The sequence below is a fragment of the Elephas maximus genome, chromosome 7 (assembly GCF_024166365.1).
Source record: "Elephas maximus indicus isolate mEleMax1 chromosome 7, mEleMax1 primary haplotype, whole genome shotgun sequence".
In the NCBI taxonomy this organism is placed as follows: Eukaryota; Metazoa; Chordata; class Mammalia; order Proboscidea; family Elephantidae; genus Elephas; species Elephas maximus.
This window is the reverse complement of record NC_064825.1, coordinates 58,368,504-58,387,496: the sequence shown is the minus strand read 5'-3', so window position 1 is coordinate 58,387,496 and position 18,993 is coordinate 58,368,504. Positions and strand designations below refer to the sequence as shown.

General features: G+C 37.9%; 1 protein-coding gene across 1 annotated transcript; it reads right to left on the bottom strand.

The window, feature by feature from the left end:
- Nucleotides 1–3,150: 3,150 nt before the first annotated feature.
- On the bottom strand, nucleotides 3,151–4,149 carry LOC126080038 (olfactory receptor 52E4-like). The gene has a single exon (XM_049891362.1). The coding sequence runs from the start codon at nucleotides 4,141–4,143 to the stop codon at nucleotides 3,151–3,153; it is 993 nt and encodes a 330-aa protein (XP_049747319.1). The 5' UTR covers nucleotides 4,144–4,149.
- Between the last annotated feature and the right edge of the window lie 14,844 nt (nucleotides 4,150–18,993).

Below are 18,993 nucleotides of genomic sequence, written 5' to 3'. Positions count from 1 at the left end.
GCAGAGCCACTGATGATTTCAAACTGCCAACCTTTTGTTTAGCAATCAATCACTTTAACCACTATGCCACCACCACGCCACCAGGGCTCCTCGACATGAGTAAGGCTCACCCTAAATCAACATGTCAGCACAATTCTGTCAGTTCCATTTTATATTTACTTCATGAAAGACCTATGGTGTCCAGTGCGAGTTACCTGTCCACCAGCCCAGCCTCTTGAAATCAGGTCCCAGACACAGGGCCCCTGGAAAATCCTTAGGGCAAATGGTCAACACCACAAGCTGGTAGGCTTTGGTGGAAGAGTGTCATAGAGTTCTCTAAAGAGGAGAAATTGAGACTGACCTATGGGTGTTTACCCAGATGGTACTGCTGACCCCAGACGGTCCAAAGCACCAGAAGGGGACTTAACTGTTTTTTAGTAATCTACTTCTCCAAAGTACAGAGGTTCTTGAGATGGGTGCCCAGGACAGGGGCTCTGCTTACCCAGGTCTAAGCATGATACTGCAATTTGTTTGTAAACTTTTTCAGGGCCAGCATTATTGTATACTCCAATCCACATTGTGCACAGTGTTATGCTGCTATTAAATCTTTTCCAACTCCCAGTAACAGATTTAACCAGAAGATTGCTTTTTACATGCCACAGACCCCTTCATATCATTGCCAGTAGAAAAAAATCATAGGCTTAATTTAGCATGCTTATGTGTGCTATGGAAACCCTGGTGGTGTGGTGGTTAAGTGCTATGGCTGCTAACCAAAAGGTTGGCCGATCAAATCCACGAGGCACTCCTTGGAAACTCTATGAGGCAGTTCTACTCTGTCCTATAGGGTCTTTATGAGTTGGAATTGATTTGACGGCAATGGGTTTGTTTTTGTTTTTTTTTGGTATGTGTGGTCCAGGTATTGCTAACCAGGGAGTTGGTCATTTCTTACCACTCAGCACCTATGGACATAGTGATGAGGGCTATACCAATTTTCATCACTCTTTGGTACTAGCCTACTGGCGCTTATACTCAGAGTTTTCATAACTTCCCTTTTCTCATTACTAACTCCAGTCCCAGGCTACTTGCTTTATCTCCTGCTTTTCTAGATCTTTCTACCTGGGCCCAATGGTGGAGCCTCACATACATACATAAAATATTTTCTGCTCCAAATCTCCTGTAAGAGTTTTGAGTGTGTGGTCAAAAGAATTTATCTGTGTGATTGTCGACCTCTTGTTACATGAAAATGATGATAAGGATGGGTGCAATTTATATATTTTATGAAAATAAGTTCCTGCTTTTCTTTGGAACTCAGGTTTCTTATTTGTAAAATGAAGGGGATAGATCAGTTGAGTGTCAACATTTTTTCCATCTTTAATATTCTGTGTTCTGATAAAATTTTAGGGGCAAGAGGTAGAGGGTGAAAAAAAATAACCAATGGTCACAGGCATGAGGACATCCTACAAGATGCTCTAGCATGCAGGAATTGTGCGTTTGCCAGTGTCAAATTTCAGATGAAGAGCTGACCAGATTCACAGAAATTACACAGGTAATGTTATCCTTGTCTACTTGGTTGCACATACCCCCTATTTTTCAGTACCATATTGTAGTGTGCTGCTAATTGTTTGTCATCATAGAGAGTAGATCTAAATCATAGAAGATGATGGAGACTTCTCATTTCTAAGAAGAGTGCTCTGGTCAGTCACAAATGTCAGCTGAGTACCTCTTTCAATTGATTTAAGAAAATCATATTCTCCAGGCATATCTGGAGTTTGTAAATGGAACTAAATATTGAGTATCTACAGGTTTGGGTTTTTTTTTTGTGTGTTTTTACAGGATTAATAAATTATAGTCAGACTATTCTGATCTTGATGTCTAGCCTGGCCTTGTGCTTAAACTGTGGAATGACTATGATGTCATTTTATGATTTTTCTAAAGTCCTGTGTAAATTGGTATAGAAGGGAAGGGAAATTGTAAGGTAGGAGACAATTAGACTTACACCTGGGCACACATAAACTTATTTATATCTAAGATGACTTCACTTCAAGCAAGGAAATAATAGCATGTCTTCTTAATGTCCATACCTTAGTCTTTCATATTCCCCAATTCACAAAAACTTAGTTTATTGGAAAAAGAATGAATAAAGGAGAGGGACAGGGGAAGAAGAAAGAGGACAGAGCAAGAATGGCAATGATAACAAGACTAGAGGACATAAAAATATAAATGAGTCAATTATTTTAAAGAAGGAAGGAGAAATTTGAAGAGATGTAAATAATGTGAAACTATGGATCAGGAGATGTTCGGATTCAGACATTGCCAGAAAACAATACATAAGCCTTATTTTCTTTATCTATAAAAATGAGTTTATGCCCCAATGGGGAACACAACAGAGAATCCCTGGTGGAGCAGGGGAGCAGTGGAATGCAGACATCAAATTCTTGTTTAAAAGAAAAAAAAAAAGCAGACTTAATGGTCTGACTGAGACTGGAAGGAAATGGGAGGTCGTGGTCCTCAGACCTTCTGTTAGCCCAGGGCTGGAACTATTCTCAAAGCCAACTCTTCAGAGAGGGATTGGACTGGTCTATATGATAGAAAATGATATTGGTGAGGAGTGAGCTTTGTGGCTCAAGCAGACACATGACACTATGTGTGCAGCTCCTGTCTAAAGTGGAGAGGAGAAGGCAGAGTGAGACAGAAACTGGCTGAGTGGACATGGGAATACAGGGTGGAGAGAAGGAGTGTGCTGTCTCATTAGGAGAACAGCAACTAGGAGTACATACCAAGGTATGTATAAGATTTTGTATGAGAGACTCGTTGATTTGTAAACTTTCACTTAAAGCACAATAAATTTAAAAAAAGTGAGCTCATTAGATGAGAGTTCCTTCAAGTTTTAATCTTACCTATAAGAGAAAAAAAAAATTTTTTTTTTTTTATAAGAGAAGACATACAAAGAAATGGGGACAATTTGCACTCTTCTTTGCCTGCAATTCTGCTCTAAAACCACTGCTCTCAGGATATCTGTTTTCTCCATTACTGTCTTTTGACCAGATACATGTGGAAAGAGGAGTACTAGTAGAGATAACTTTCTTTTATCTGCCCACTCTAAACCACTGCCAATCAAAATGAAAAATTTGGCCACCATTACTCCACGTTACAGAAGATGTAAAATAGAGCTCAGATTATCATATTTTGGGTAGTATATGGATATATTTTTCCACCTCTTTGGAATTGTTTTTTCTGTACAAATATCTTCACAACCTGTTCCCGGATCTGCTTGGTCCTGACTCCATAGATGACTGGGTTAAGGGCAGGTGGAACAACCACATACAGATTAGCCAAAAGAATGTGGATGTAGCGGGGAATGTTCTGACCAAAACGATGGGTCATAAAAGAAAAAAATGCTGGTGTGTAGAAGCACAGCATGACAAAAACATGGGAACCACAGGTATTGAGAGCCTTTAGTCGGGCATCCTGAGAGGGAAGGCGAAAAACAGCTCGGAGGATGAGCACGTAGGAAGAGGCAATCAGGATCACATCCACAATAATATTAGAAATCACCATAAGCCCATAGATGATGTTGACCTTGATGGGAGCACAGGCCATTCGGGCAAGACCCATGTGCTCACAGTAAGTGTGAGGGATGATGTGATGCCCACAAAAGGGCAGCCGCAGGATGAGAAACACAAATGGGGTCACAAGAACTAAATTCCTTCCAACAACAACAGAGCCTAGAATGATGATGGTTTTATTGGTGAAAATCATGGTGTACTGGAGAGGTTTGCAGATAGCAACAAAACGGTCATAGGCCATGACCACCAGTAGAATAGTTTCCATGCCTGAAAACATGTGGATAAAGAACATCTGAGTAAGGCATCCCCCAAAGCTGATCTCCTGGAGATTGAACCAGAAGATTCCCAGCACTTTCGGGATCGTGGATGTGGACAGACCCAGATCAATCATAGACAACATGGCCAGAAAGTAGAACATGGGCTGGTGGAGACTGTGTTCAATCTTGATCACAAAAAGGATGGTAATGTTTCCCACAAGTACAATCAGGTACACAATACAGAATGGGAAAGCAATCCAGGTGTGTACAGTTTCCAGGCCTGGTATTCCCAGCAGGAGAAAGACGGGGGGATGGAACTGGGTGTCATTGATAGAAGGCATTCTTCTAGCAAGTGTCATTGAAATCCTGTTATGAAGGAGGGACCTCACTTTTTAAAATGTCTTCTGTTATCAAGGTCCTAGAGAAATGGAAAGATCTCTAATCAGTGTACTAGAGGTAATGGTAGAGGTAGTTAACTTACCAACATCAGAGGGTCTTTTCTTTCTGGATGATAACTGAACAAACATCTCAGCACCTGTTTTTGTTCTATGAGATCCATCATAGACAGTATAGTCCCAGGTTTTATTTACTTATTTTAAAATTTGAGATCTTTGAAAGAACTGGCAATATTTCACAATGAATATAATGGGGGGATATTTACATGTTTTTTGGGGGGACATTCCTTTTTATTCCTTTTGTAAGTAACCCTTTAGTACTTTTAGAAAATTACCTTATCCAATGATTCTAAAGCGTGGTCTTGTGATATCTGGGCATTCCCAAGACTCTTTCAAGGACTCCACAAGTTCAAAACTATTTTCATGAAGGACATTATATTCCCATTTTACTCTCATTCTATCATGAGTTCACCGGGGAGTTTTCCAGACGGTATATGGGATGTAATATCATAACAGATAAAATGCTAATGTAAACAGGAGATTGCAGCTCTCTTCTATTAAACCAAACTTTAATGAAATTTGCAAAATGTAAAACAATGATATTCTCACTATTTCTGAAAATACAATTACTTTAAAAGGGAAAATTTAATTTATGTTTACATATAATGGTTTTATTAGTGCTATTTTTAATTAAGAAATAAAATGTTTTTGAATTCTCAGGTTTTCATCCTAATGTGGTAAATATTGGTAGATATAATTCACATAGACTAAAGCCCTTTGGGTTCTTTAATAGTTTTTAGAAGTGTTAAAGAATCCTAAGTCCAAATGAGCACTGCTGCCTTACACCATTTTCTATGTTTTGATACGAGGTAGATCTCGGCATTTGCCTCACTAATGCTTAGGCATTCACATGGCACAAGGGAGTTCACTCAGATGTTTTTAGATTTTTTTCTTGTTCTAACTCTGCCTTCATGAGCAGACTCGTTCAATTATGAGACCATTGCTGTTTTTGATGCTTCCTAATCTTCTTAAATTTGCTTTGTTTCAAACCCCGTTTCTCCAGCCTCCTGTTCTTTCTGCGATCCTGATGTCCTTCCAACAAATACCTTGGGCTTGTCAGCCAAATTAAGTTCATCTTCCTTACAACCTATAACATGAATAAGGACGTACAAAATTATACCAATCTAAATTTGTGAGTAGTTTATGAACAGATTAAATATATGGCAAATTTTATTGACATGACAACTAAAATATTTGTATCTTCAATTCCTGTATATGAAATTACCTGTCTTAAAAAAACTCTTCGTGCCCCTACAACTCTGTAGCAACTAACATAACCTGAACTGTGTAATATTATATAATATTCACTATGTATTTTCCTTATCTCTATCAACAAAACACTGGTACTAGGGGTAAAGAACCAGGAGGCATTGATTTTAATGTTCCCAACACTGCTGTATGAGCTTTGCTTCCAGTTGTTCAGTATTTAGTTGTTGAATTGAAACAAGGTTCATGTAAGTGTTTGTGTGTGTGTTCAGAGAGAGTGAGAGACAATAAGAAAGAGAAAGAATATTTTTTAGTATGTATGTGATGCACATATAATTTGTCCAGCAAATTTGCAGATAGCGATTGTGTAGTAGAAATACCAAAGCAAGTGAGTTAATATTCTGTTTTCTATGAGAAGGAAAGCAGAATCTCTCTAGAGGAGCTGGAGAGAAAATTGTCCATGTGTAGACAGAGCACCAAGCTTGCCAGTGCTAAGGGGAAAATTCTAGGCTGGGAAATCAGAGGGCAGTGATTTGTGGGTCTTGACTTGGAAGAGATGTTTCCTCAGAAATGTGTAGGGTGACACGTCATGAGATTTACAGTCTAGAGTCAGTCTTTTCTTCAGTGCTGCTGTTTCTCAATATGACACTTTCCCACATCAAGAAAAGTATTCAGGCTATGGTCAGAGAGACTAATCTTTGACAGTATAGTTCAAAACCAATAGGACTTTCACCCTCTCACAGTTTTGACAAGAACGCTTCTCCACGGCTGTGTGCCATAGACAATGGCAGACCCTGTGTGACTAATAAGCCCAAAGATCACTCCTGGCAGGCAAAGTGCTAAGTCCACCCTTTCATAGATGTTCACGCTGACAAAAAGCCCAGCCTGAAAGTTCATTTCCAAAGCTAAATGGTAACAGCTTTAGTTATATATACATATATATATACATATATGTATATATATATGTTATATGCATTATACTATCTTTTATTTAGAGATCTTTCCCCTTTAGTGCCCAGTTCTTTGAGCTTGTGATTTTCTACCCTCTGACTCTTTTTCCTGTTGACTCTAATAGCAATATATTACAGGTGGTTTGTGTGCACTTGGAAATCTTTCAGACATGGGTTGAAATTCTGTGATGCCGTTTACTAGAGGAGACCCTTGGAAAAATTCCTTAACTGACTACATCAGTTTCTTCTTTTGTAAAATTGGAATTATAAATGCAAACTAATGTGGCTTATTTTAAACATAAATAAAACCAATATACGTAAAAAGACTGGCTTATAGCATAACCTTAATAAAAGGCAGTTATTTAAATTATTAATGCTGTCCAGTATTTTATTTTTATTTTCACTACAGATAGCTAAAACACATTCACCTAATGGAAGAAATAACACTTCACTATAAAAAAGTCCAAACTTTGTAATCAATGAGCCATAAGGTGAGGAGAAGGAGGTGTAGAGGGAAGAATGGCACAGAAGTGGGAGTGAAGGAGTAGCAGAGGGCCACTCAGACCTATGTTTCCCTAAATTTCTAAGAATACATATATAACCTAATGCTTCTCTGTTTGAAAGGGAACTATTTATTTCCCTCTTTCTTCAACCTGGGGGGAACAAAGCAATTGTAGGAGTAGATAACAACCTTCATTCAGGTACTTTCATGACTAGGCCATGAAGCAGGAGCCAGAGGAGGAGCTGGTTCTGTGTGATCTAGTAAGGATATTGGCCTTAGAATAAAAAAGGCTTGATAGGTCTCATAAAATAGTGGGTGCACTAGAGGTCCAAGTCACAATTGACAATCTCTAAGTTCTCTAGGGTTAAGAGGTAGAGGAAAGAAGAAAATAGTGAAGACCACATGGATAACACCTAGATCGTTTTATTTGAATATTGACACTGGTCAAACCTCCACTCCCCTCCCCAAACACACACATACAACAGTGGCCTGCAACAAACATTCTTCTACTTCAGATGAACCACAAGAAGTCCAGTCAAAGGACCTGGTTCCCTGCCAACAATTAATTTGCTGGCTGGAAAAATCTAAACTTTTGGGTTACAGCAAGTAGACCCATGCTACTATGAGACTGTTTTGGGGGTGCTATACTTGTAAGCAGTGTGCTGTGTATGTGTGCATGTGTGTGTGTTTGTGTGTGTGTATGTGCGTGACAGAGATTTACCTGTGTAATATTTCTACTCCTTGTTCTCATCTGAAGCTGAATCATGAGCATGGGAGCAGGTGCTTAAAGATGGTGATGGGGAGCACTTTCAAACTCCTGGGCCCCAAGTCTGCCCAGTCACATGGAGAAAACCTTTATAGTCAGTGATGGTGTTCCTAAGTCTAGGTATATCCCAGAATCCCTGAGCTTAGTGTTCAGAATCCTCTGGGGATAGATATGGCTGCAGAGAAACACCATGCCAGATACAACTCTTTAGCTCATGAGAGTGTGTGAGGTAGCTACTATTGAGGGAAATATCCTTCAGGGAGTTGAAGGCTGGATGGGGAATGATATTGATTGTGTCTCTCTCAGAAGCCATGAAAACATTAAGTTTATGCCATGAACTCTTCATAGTGTGACTTATTAAGAAACTGTCCTCAGCAACTCATTCTGTTTTCTATAATATATATGTATGACATATATATACACACACACATATTATAACAGTATATGTGTATATATACATATGCATATACACATATATGTATGTATATACACACACATACACTGGTATAATGTTAAAATAGTAGTAACAACTCTTATGCAAATACAAAGGACAGAGAGATCATACCTGGTTGGTTCACATGGAAAATTATCATGGAGGAAGTAGTAATTGAGGGAAGAGTTGAAGGCAAATCGAAATGAGAGGTGATAACTTTTGTGGACATGACTTGTTGACCAAAGACCAGGATATGGATTGGGGAGTCATGAAGTGAAATTGAATGTTAAAAAGTAGATTGGGCAATAAGTGAAGGACTTCGATCATTATGGTGTCTGTGCTTTATCATATAATGCCCACAGTACACAATGCAGAAAGTGGGGGATCTTTGGAAGGATTTTTAAGCAGAGACTGCATAGAATCAGATGTGATTTGGGAAGATAAATTTGAGGATAATGGGGAGGATGGATACCATGAGGGAGAAACTGGAAGACTAGGGAGTAGGCTTTTAACTAATCAAATAGAGAAGTTATGAGCACTAGAACATAGGACATCAGCGTGTGTATATGTACATATATGTATGTGAATATGTATATACATAGAGAGAAAACCCCGTTGGTGCAGTGGTTAAGACCTGGGCTGCAAACAGAGAGATCAGCAGGTTGAATCTACCAGCCACTCCTTGGAAATCATGTGGGGCAGTTCTACTCTGTCTTACAGGGTCATTATGAGTCAGAATCGACTTTACAGCAACAAGTAGACAGACGATAGATAGATAGATGATAGATAGATAGATAGATAGATAGATAGATAGATAGATAGATAGATAGATAGATAGATAGATAGATAGATAGATAGATAGATAGATAGATAGATAGATAGATAGATGATAGATGATAGATGATAGATGATAGATGATAGATAGATAGATAGATAGATAGATAGATAGATAGATAGATAGATAGATAGATAGATAGATAGATAGATAGATAGATAGATAGATAGATAGATGATAGGTAGGTAGGTAGGTAGGTAGATAGATAGATGATAGGTAGGTAGGTAGATAGGTAGGTAGAGAGATAGAGAGAGAGAGAGATACACACACAACCGCAAACAAAAAAATGGAAACAGTATATATATAGAAAGAAAGAAAGTCATGTGTGGCACAAATGGTTAAGCTCTTAACTGCTAAACAAACAGTTGGCTATTTGAACTCACCTGGAGGCATATCAGAGAAAGGCCTGGCAATCTATGCTGGAAGCTTACTGCCTTGAAGACCCTATGGAGTGCTATTACAATGAGTTGGATTTGACAGCAACTGGCTATATATATATATATCTTTTTAGGAATAGTTGTTACATGCATTTCCCATTTTTTTAATAGACTGATATTAACAATGAAGTTTAACTCAATTGTGTTCTTTGATTCTCACCAAGCAAAGTGTCTTGAATATAGCAGGTGCTCAGTCATTGCTGAATTATGTTATTTTGGGACATAAAAATTACATTTCTGTTAGGGTCTCATTATATCCCCTAATCCAATCCTATGTTCTATACCTCTGCTATTCAAAATTCTTCCACTGTGTCTTCTGGAAACATTTTTTTTTTTAATGATCAGGAATATTATTTACACGTTAACTTTTTTTATTGATGTAAATAGAAATGTAACAAAACATTTGACACTTCAACAGTCTTTACATGTACAGTTCAATGACTTGAATTATGTTCATCAGGTTGTTCAACCACCACCCTTCTGGAGGGAAATTTTTCAGAGGAGTGGCAGAAGGTGCTGATCTCTGAGAGTATAGTCCAAAACCAACAGGTCTTCCCCCCTCAAAATCTTGTCCAGAATGTTCTAGTTAGACTGTATTTACTAATGTAAAAGGACACATCACATACACAGTCAAACCCAAGCCGTAGGAAAAATGGCTCCATCTCTTGTTGAGAGGATATTAAACATCATATTGAAAGGGCACATCTTAGGGAAAGCAAGAATTTAAGATCATTTTTATAATTAGTACACTTGTTAGAAAATATTCACCTACACCAAGATCATGAAGATATTCTACTATGTTTTATTTCAGAACCTTTGTTTCTATATATTTCATATTTTTATCCACATTTCCTTTTTAATTAATTTTTTTATTGCATGAAATGAGGTCAAGTGTTATTTTTAAATATCCGATTGATCCATATTGGCTATTCAATTGGCCCTTCCCATTTATCTCAAAGTCTATCCCTTCTCCCTCCCATGGGTCTGTCAGTTTGTGTGTTGCTGTGATGCTGGAAGTTATGCCACTGGTATTCAGATAAAACCAGAGTCATCCATGGCAGACAGGTTTCAGCTGAGCTTCCAGATTAAGGCAGACTAGGAAGAAGGACCCGTCAGTCTTCTCCCAAAATGAATTAGCCAGTGAAAACCTTATGAAAAGCAGTGGAACATTGTCTGATATAGTGCTGAAAGATGGGTCCCCCAGGTTGGAAGATACTCAAAATACGACTGAGGAAGAGTTGCCTCCTCAAAGTACAGTTGACTTTATGACATGGATGGAGTCAAGCTTTTGTAACCTTCATTTGCTGATGTGGCACGATTCATAATGGGAAGAAACAGGTGCAAACATCTATTAATAATAATAGAGAAGTGAAATGTGTGAAGTATGAATCTAGAAAAATTGGAAATCACCAAAAATGAAATGGAATGCATAAAGATCTATATCCTAGGCATTAGTGAACTGAAATGGACTAGTATTGGCCATTTGGAATCAGACGATCATATGGTCTGCTATGCTGGGAATGACAACTTAAGGAGGCATGGCGTTGCATTCATTGTCAGAAAGAACATTTTAAATTCTATCCTGAAGTACAGCTTTGTCAAAAAAAAAAAAAGTGATAGGATAATATCCACACATCTACAAGGAAGACCAGTTAATATGACTATTATTCAAATTTACACACCAACTACTAAGGCCAAAGGCAAAGCAATTGAAGATTTTTACCAATTTCTGAAGTCTGAAATTATTCAAACACGCAATCAAGGTACACTGATAATTACTGGTGCTTGGAACGTGAAAGTTGAAAACAAAGAAGGATCAGTAGTGGAAAAATACGGCCTTGGTGATAGAAACCATGCCAGAGATCGCTTGATTGAATTTTGCAAGACCAACAGCTTCTTCATTACAAATGCTTTTTTTCACCAACATAAATAGCCACTATACACGTGGCCCTCACCATATGGAATACAGGAATCAAATTGACTACTTTTGTGGAAAGAGATGATGGAAAAGCTCTATATCATCAGTCAGAACAAGGCCAGGGGGTGACTGCAGATCAGACCATCAATTACTCATACGCAAATTCAAGTTGAAACTGAAGAAAATTAGAACAAGCCCACGAGAGCCCAAGTTGAACCTTGAGTATATCCCACCTGAAATTAGAGACCATCTCAAGAATAGCTTTGACGCATTGAACACTAGTGACCGAAGACCAGACGAGTTGTGGAATGACCTCAAGAACATCATACATAAAGGAAGTAAGAGATCATTAAAAAGACAGGAGAGAAAGAAAAGACCTAAATGGATGTCAGAAGAGACTCTGAAACTTGCTCTTGAACGTAGAGCAGCTAAAGCAAAATGAAAAAAAAAAAAATGATGAAGTAAAACAGCTGAATAGGAGATTTCAAAGTGCTGCTTGAGAAGACAAGGTAAAGTATTATAATGACATGAGCAAAGACCAGGAGATAGAAAACCAAAAGGGAAGAATATGCTCAGCATTTCTCAAGCTGAAATAAATGAAGAAAAAATTCAAGCTTTTAGTTGCAATACTGAAGGATTCTACAGGAAAAAATATTAAGTGACGCAGGAAGCATCAAAAGAAGGTGGAAGGATTACACAGAGTCACTACACCAAAAAGTACTGATCAATGTTCCACCATTTCAGGAGGTACCACATGAGCAGGAACCAATGGTCCAAGTTGCACTGAAGGCATTGGTGAAAACAAGGCTCCAGGAATTAATGGAATACCAATAGCAATGTTTCAACAGCAGCGCTGAAGTGTTTACTCGTCTATGCCAAGAAATTGGGAAGACAGCTACCTGGCGAACCAACTGGAAAAGATCCATATTTATGCCTATTTCCAAGAAAGGTGATCCAACTAATTACAGGAATTATTGAACAGTATCTTCAATATCACATGCAAGTAAAATTTTGCTGAAAATCATTCAAAAGTGGCTGCAGCAGTATATTGACAGGGAATTGCCAGAAATTCAAGCTGGATTCAGAAGATGACATGAAACCAGGGACATCATTGCTGATGTCAGATGGATCCTGGCTGAATGCAGAGACTACCAGAAAGATGTTTACCTGTGTTTTATTGACTATGTAAAGGCATTCGACTGTGTGAATCATAACAAATATGGATAAGATCGTGGAGAATGAGAATTCCGAAACACTTAATTGTGCTAATGAGGAATCTGTACGTGGATCAAGAGGCAGTCGTTGGAAGAGAACAACGGGATACTGCATGATTTAAAGTCAGGAAAGGTGTGCGTCAGGGTCGTATCTTTTCGCTGCACCTATTCAATCTGTATGCTGAGCAAATAATCTGAGAAACTGTGCTATATGGAGAATGGGGCATCAGGATTGGAGGAAGACCCATTAACAACCTGAGTTATGCAGATGACACAATCTTGCTTGCTGGAAGTGAAGAGGACTCGAAGCACTTACTGATGAAGATCAAAGACCACAGGCTTCAGTATGGATTGCACCTCAGCATTAAAAAAAATTCTCACAACTGGACCAATAAGCAACATCATGATGAAAAGAGAAAAGACTGAGGTTGTTCAGGATTTCATTTTACTTAAATCCACAATCAACAGCCATGGAAACAGAAGTGAAGACGTCCAAAGACACATTGCATTGGGCAAATTGGCTGCAAAAGACCTCTTTAAAGTGTTGAAAAGCAAAGATGTCACCTTGAGGACTAAGGTGCCCCAGAACCAAGCCATGGTATGTTCAATCACCTCATATGCATATGAAAGCTGGACAATGAATAAGGAAGATCAAAGAAGGATTGATGCCTTGAATTGTGGTGTTGACGAAGAACATTGAACATACCATGGACTACCAAAAGAATGAACAAATCTGTGGAAGAAGTACAACCAGAATGCTCCTTAGAAGCAAGGATGGTGAGACTATGTCTCACATGCTTTGGACATGTTATCAGGAAGGATCAGTCCCTGGAGAATGATGTCATGCTTGGTAAAGCAGAGGGTCAGCAAAAAAGAGGAAGACCTTCAATGAGATGTATTGACAAAGTGGCTGCAATAATGGGCTCAAGCGTAGCAACAATTGTGCGGATGGCACAGAACTGGGCAGCGTTTAGTTCTGTTGTACATACCGTTGCCATGAGTCAGAATCTTCTCGACAGCACCTAACAACAACAATCCCTTCTTCACTGTTCTGCAGTGCTGTCTTTGTCTTTGCAATGCCTCTCCCCATCCCAACACCCACTGTCATTGAGTCGATTCTGACTAAGCAGGAATGGCAAGACTAGTCTCACATACTTTGGGCATGTTATCAGGAGGGATCAGTCCCTGGAGAAGGACACCATGCTTGGTAAAGTAGAAGGTCAGCAAAAAAGAGGAAGACCTTCAGTTAGGTGGATTGACACAGTGGCTGCAACAACGGGCTCAAACATAACAATGACTGTGAGGATGGCGGCAGGACAGGCCAGCTTTCTTTCTCTTGTACATAGAGTTGCTATGAGTTGGATATGCCAAGAAATATGGAAGAAAGCTTCCTGGCCAACTGAGTGGAAGAGATCCATATTTATGCCTATTCCCAAGAAGGGTGACCCAACCAAATGTGGAAATTATAGAACAATATCATTAATATCACACAAGCAAAATTTTGCTAAAGATCATTCAAAAACAGCTGCAGCAGTATATCAACAGGGAACTGCCAGAAAATCAGACCAGTTTCAGAAGAGGCCGTGGAACCAGGGATATCATTGCTGATGTCAGATGGATCCTGGCTGAAAGCAGAGAATACCAGAAGGATGTTTACCTGTGTTTTATTGATTATGCAAAGGCATTCGACTGTGTGGATCATAACAAACTATGGATAACACTGCGAAGAATGAGAATTCCAGAACAGTTAATTGTGCTCATGAGGAATCTTTACATAGATCAAGAGGCAGTTGTTTGGACAGAACAAGGGGATACTGATTGGTTTAAAGTCAGGAAAGGTGTGCGTCAGGGTTGTATTCTTTCACCATACCTATTCAACCTGTATGCTGAGCAAATAATATGAGAAGCTGGACTATATGAAGAGGAATGGGGCATCAGGATTTGAGGAGGACTCATTAACAACCTGCGTCGTGCAGTTGACACAACCTTGCTTGTTGAAAGTGAAGAGGACTTGAGGCACTTACTAATGAAGATCAAAGACCACAGCCTTCAGTATGGATTACACCTCAACATAAAGAAAACAAAAATCCTCACAACTGGACCAATGAGCAACATCATGATAAACGGAGAAAAGATTGAAGTTGTCAAGGATTTCATTTTACTTGGATCCACAATCAACAGCCATGGAAGCAGCAGTCAAGAAATCAAAAGATGCATTGCATTGGGAAATCTGCTGCAAAGGACCTCTTCAAAGTGTTGAAGAACAAAGATGTCACCCTGAAGACTAAGGTCAGTCTGACCTAAGCCATGGTTTTTCAATCACATCATATGCATGTGAAAGCTGGACAATGAATAAGGAAGACCGAAGAAGAATTGATGCCTTTGAATTGTGGTGTTAGAAAAGAATATTGAATATACCATGGACTGCCAAAAGAATGAACAAATCTGTCTTAGAAGAAGTGCGGCCAAAATGCTCCTTAGAAGCAAGGATGGCGAGACTGTGTCTTACATACTTTGGACATGTTGTCAGGAGGGATGAGTCTCTGGAGAAGAACATCATGCTTGGCAGAGTACAGGGTCAGCAGAAAAGAGGAAGACCCTCAACGAGGTGGATTGACACAGTGGCTGCAACAATGAGCTCAAGCATAACAAAGAGTGTAAGGATGGCGCAGGACTGGCCGTGTTTCATTCTGTTGAGCATAGGGTCGCTATGAGTCGAAACTGACTCAACGGCACCTAACAACAACATCAATTCTAATTAATTATTATTTTATTGTAATGCAAAGCCTTCCAGGTCTATGTTGGATAGAAATGTTGTTAATGACATCCTTATCTTGTTTCTGATATCAGAGCAAATATTTTTATACATTACGTTAATGCACATAACTTTTCATTTTTTGAGGTCTGCGCATTTTCTCAGGTTTAGGAAGACTACTTCATGCTTAGTTTGTTTAAGAGGTTTTTGAAAATAATTAATAGGTACTAGATTTTATCTGCTACTTTATCTATTGAACTGATCACATTTATTTTTCTGCTCCGTTCTGTCAATATTTTTATTTTCATTAATTGCTTATTGAATGTTAAGCCACCTGGCATATTTTGGAATAATTCCAAGTTGGCCTTCACCTTGTGCACAAGGGGAAGAAAGATTATTGGCCCATGTCCTCTATGAATACAACCATAAATTAAGTACCCTGGTGATGTTCTAAAGGTCTGCTCACTGGTTGAACTGAGTTTGAAATTGATTTTGTCTTGTTTGGAAAAAAAGTATCACTCTTTGCTGTGGGTAGCCTGATATTTCACTTGCTTTAGATTGTTTTGTATATTTCCTACTTTTTCCACCCATATTTTTTCTCTTTTCTTCATTTTTTTAACCAAAATATCTCATCTATTGTTGACGTACTCTTTCCCAATACTGTTATATAGTTATTGTTTTACCTCTAGCTTATCTCTTATTTAAATATGTATTTGTAAGAGATCAGAGATAAGTACTCGTTCCCATAAAATGACATGGAAATTTAGTCAGAATTTAAAATATATTTCCAATTAAAAAATGGCGTCATCATTTGAGTGTTTGGCACTCCATCACTTTAAGGAAAATAAACTAGATAGTGTACACTGATGCTTGTCAAAACTTGTGGATATGTAGTTCGTAGGGTATTTCTTTTTTTACTGTTACCTCAATATTAACTCTTTTTACTGAGGTTAAATGATCATCACCAGATAATACATTTTGAAAATATTGATTGTATTTGTTAAATTAATGAAGCTCACTAGGAATGTCATAGAATTGGGTTATTAATTACTGTAGTCACATGTAAAGTCAAATATGAACCAATCTCTGTCTGAACATTTTTCTACTTAGGACATTTAATTTTTTGAAATTTCCTTTAAGTTCCATTCTTTCTTTTTTATTGCCATTTTTGATAACCGTGAACACATTGTTTAAACCTTCCCCACTTATTTTTTATACCCCTGTCATACTCACTTACATCCTCATTTTCTACGTTTCCTTACAATCTGATTTCTTCTTCTACACCCCTTTTCTACAATTCTGTTTGCTTTTTTAAAATCCATAAATAATTTTCTTCTGAAACATTTCAATGATCAACCAAAGTCATCCAGCTTCAAAGCAAACACACACACACACAAAATAAATGGTCACCTTGTTATCCCTCTCTAATTTGTGGTTAAATCTTGTCCATTATGCCTCTCCCTGTATCTCATACCTGGTATGCCTTCTCTTTATTTGCATTATGACAACCCAGATTCCAGTTCTCCTTGAATTATAAAATTACCTGAATTAACTTTTTGCCCCACTAATTGTCTACTTCCTACCCATTCTAACTGGAGTAAGATAAAACTTTCTATATTAACATCTCATTAATTTAATCATAGACTAAAAAACTCAAGGCTACAATATATATATTTTAATCTTTCTAAAATATGGCCCCAATTGTGAAGTAATATTCCATATTTTTATTATCTCTATCTTCTAACCAAATTACTTTTTTTCCATTTTGTTTTAAAAAAAATGCTTTATGATGATTTTCACTCATTCCACGAGCACGCTTAAATTCCAAGAAGAAAGAGTCATCACAGATGACATAGTGCTAAATATCCAGTCCAAGAACAGGAATATATGGTATGGGGCTAACTTCTGTAAAACTTCAAGGTATCAGAAACTTAAAGTTTAAAAAAGGGTAAAAAAAAAAAAAATCTAATTTAAACTCTATCCTTTGCTTGTATATCCTTCAATAAAAAATATACTAATTATTTTCAGGAAATATCTTATTATTTACAGAAAATTTTTGCATTTTTGTCAATACCTGTAAGTGGCCAAATTATCTCTATTTGAAAAATTCTATGAAAAAAGTATTATTGTCACCTTAAAGATATCTAGAACACCAGATAGTTGTAACAGAAAGTTCTTGCTCCAGTGAATCCAAACAGTTATCCTTGAAATTTACTCTTGTATGTCAAATTATGTTCCAGTGAGGATACAGGGGTCAACGGAGAATGGTAATGCAAGTACACATCCAGAAACACAAAAAAACGCTTGCCTCCAACAATTTCTGCCACTATTTATTTATTTTTCTAAATTTGATTTATTTTGTTGTTGCTGAGAATATACACAACAAAGCATACAACAATTCAGTAGTTTGTACAGGCACAATTCCATGACATTGATTACATTCTTGGTTGTGCAACCATTCTCACCCTCCTTTTCTGAGTTGTTCCTCCCTTATTAACATAAACTCACTGTCCCCTAAAGTTCCTATCTGATCTTCGGGTTGCTGTTGTCAATTTCATCCCAATACAGATAGTTCTAAATGAGTATAATGCTCAAGGCAGACCTCTTTTACTAATTAATTTTTTTTATTGTTAGGTTTTAAAATGACTTCAGGGGATATTTTTGGTTTAAGGTTTAAAGATTATCTTAGGGAAACAGTTTCAGGGGTTCATCCAGCCTCCATGGCTCCAGGAAGTCTAGACTGTATGATAATTCTATATCTTGTTCTGCATTTTCCCTCTTTTAATCAGGATTCTTTCATGGAATCTTGGATCAAAGTGTTCAGTAACCGTAGCAGGGCATCTTCCAGTTCTTCTGGTTTCATGGAAAAGGAGGAAGTTGTTTATGAACACAATTAGCCACACATTCCATATCCTCCTCCTATTCCTGACTCTCCTTATTCCTGTTGCTTCAGGTGAATAGAGACCAATTGCTGTGCACTGGATGGCTGCTTGCCAGCTTTTAAGATACAGGGCACTATGCAACAAACTAGGAGGTAGAACAGAAACACTAAGTATGTTATTAGGCCGGTTAACTGTGATGTCCCATGAAACTGTGACCCTAAACCTCCAAACCAAGGAGCTGAATCCCATGAGGTATTTGGTTGTACATAAACAACCTCAGCAGTTACTCCTTTTTTCTTTTTTTTTTTTGTTATTGTTGTAAATATATCTATCACACAACTTTTGCCAATTCCACTTATTACAGGTGTACAACTTGTTGACAGCAATTACAATTATCAACTGCACTTAATTTCATTTTTCTGTCACCATTAATCCCCTTTTTCCCTCTCTCTCCTGCCTCTGGTTACCACTAATAAACAGTTTGTCTGTATAAACTTGTCTTTTCTTATCTTTTTTATATAAGTGAGGTCATATAATATTTTTCCTTTTGTGATTGGCTTACTTTGCTCAGCATAATATCTTCAAGCTCCATCCATACTGTACTGCAGCATGTATCAAGACTTCATTTCCCCTGCTGGCTGAGTAGTATTCCATTGTATGTACGTACCACATTTTGTTTATCCATTCATCTGTTGATGGACATTTAGGTTGTTTCCACCTTTGGCTATTATAAACACTGCTGCAATGAGCACTGGTGTACAAGTCTCTTTTGGAGTCTCTGCTTTCAAGTCTTTTGGGTATACACCTAGGAGTGGAATTGCAGGGTCATATGGTAGTT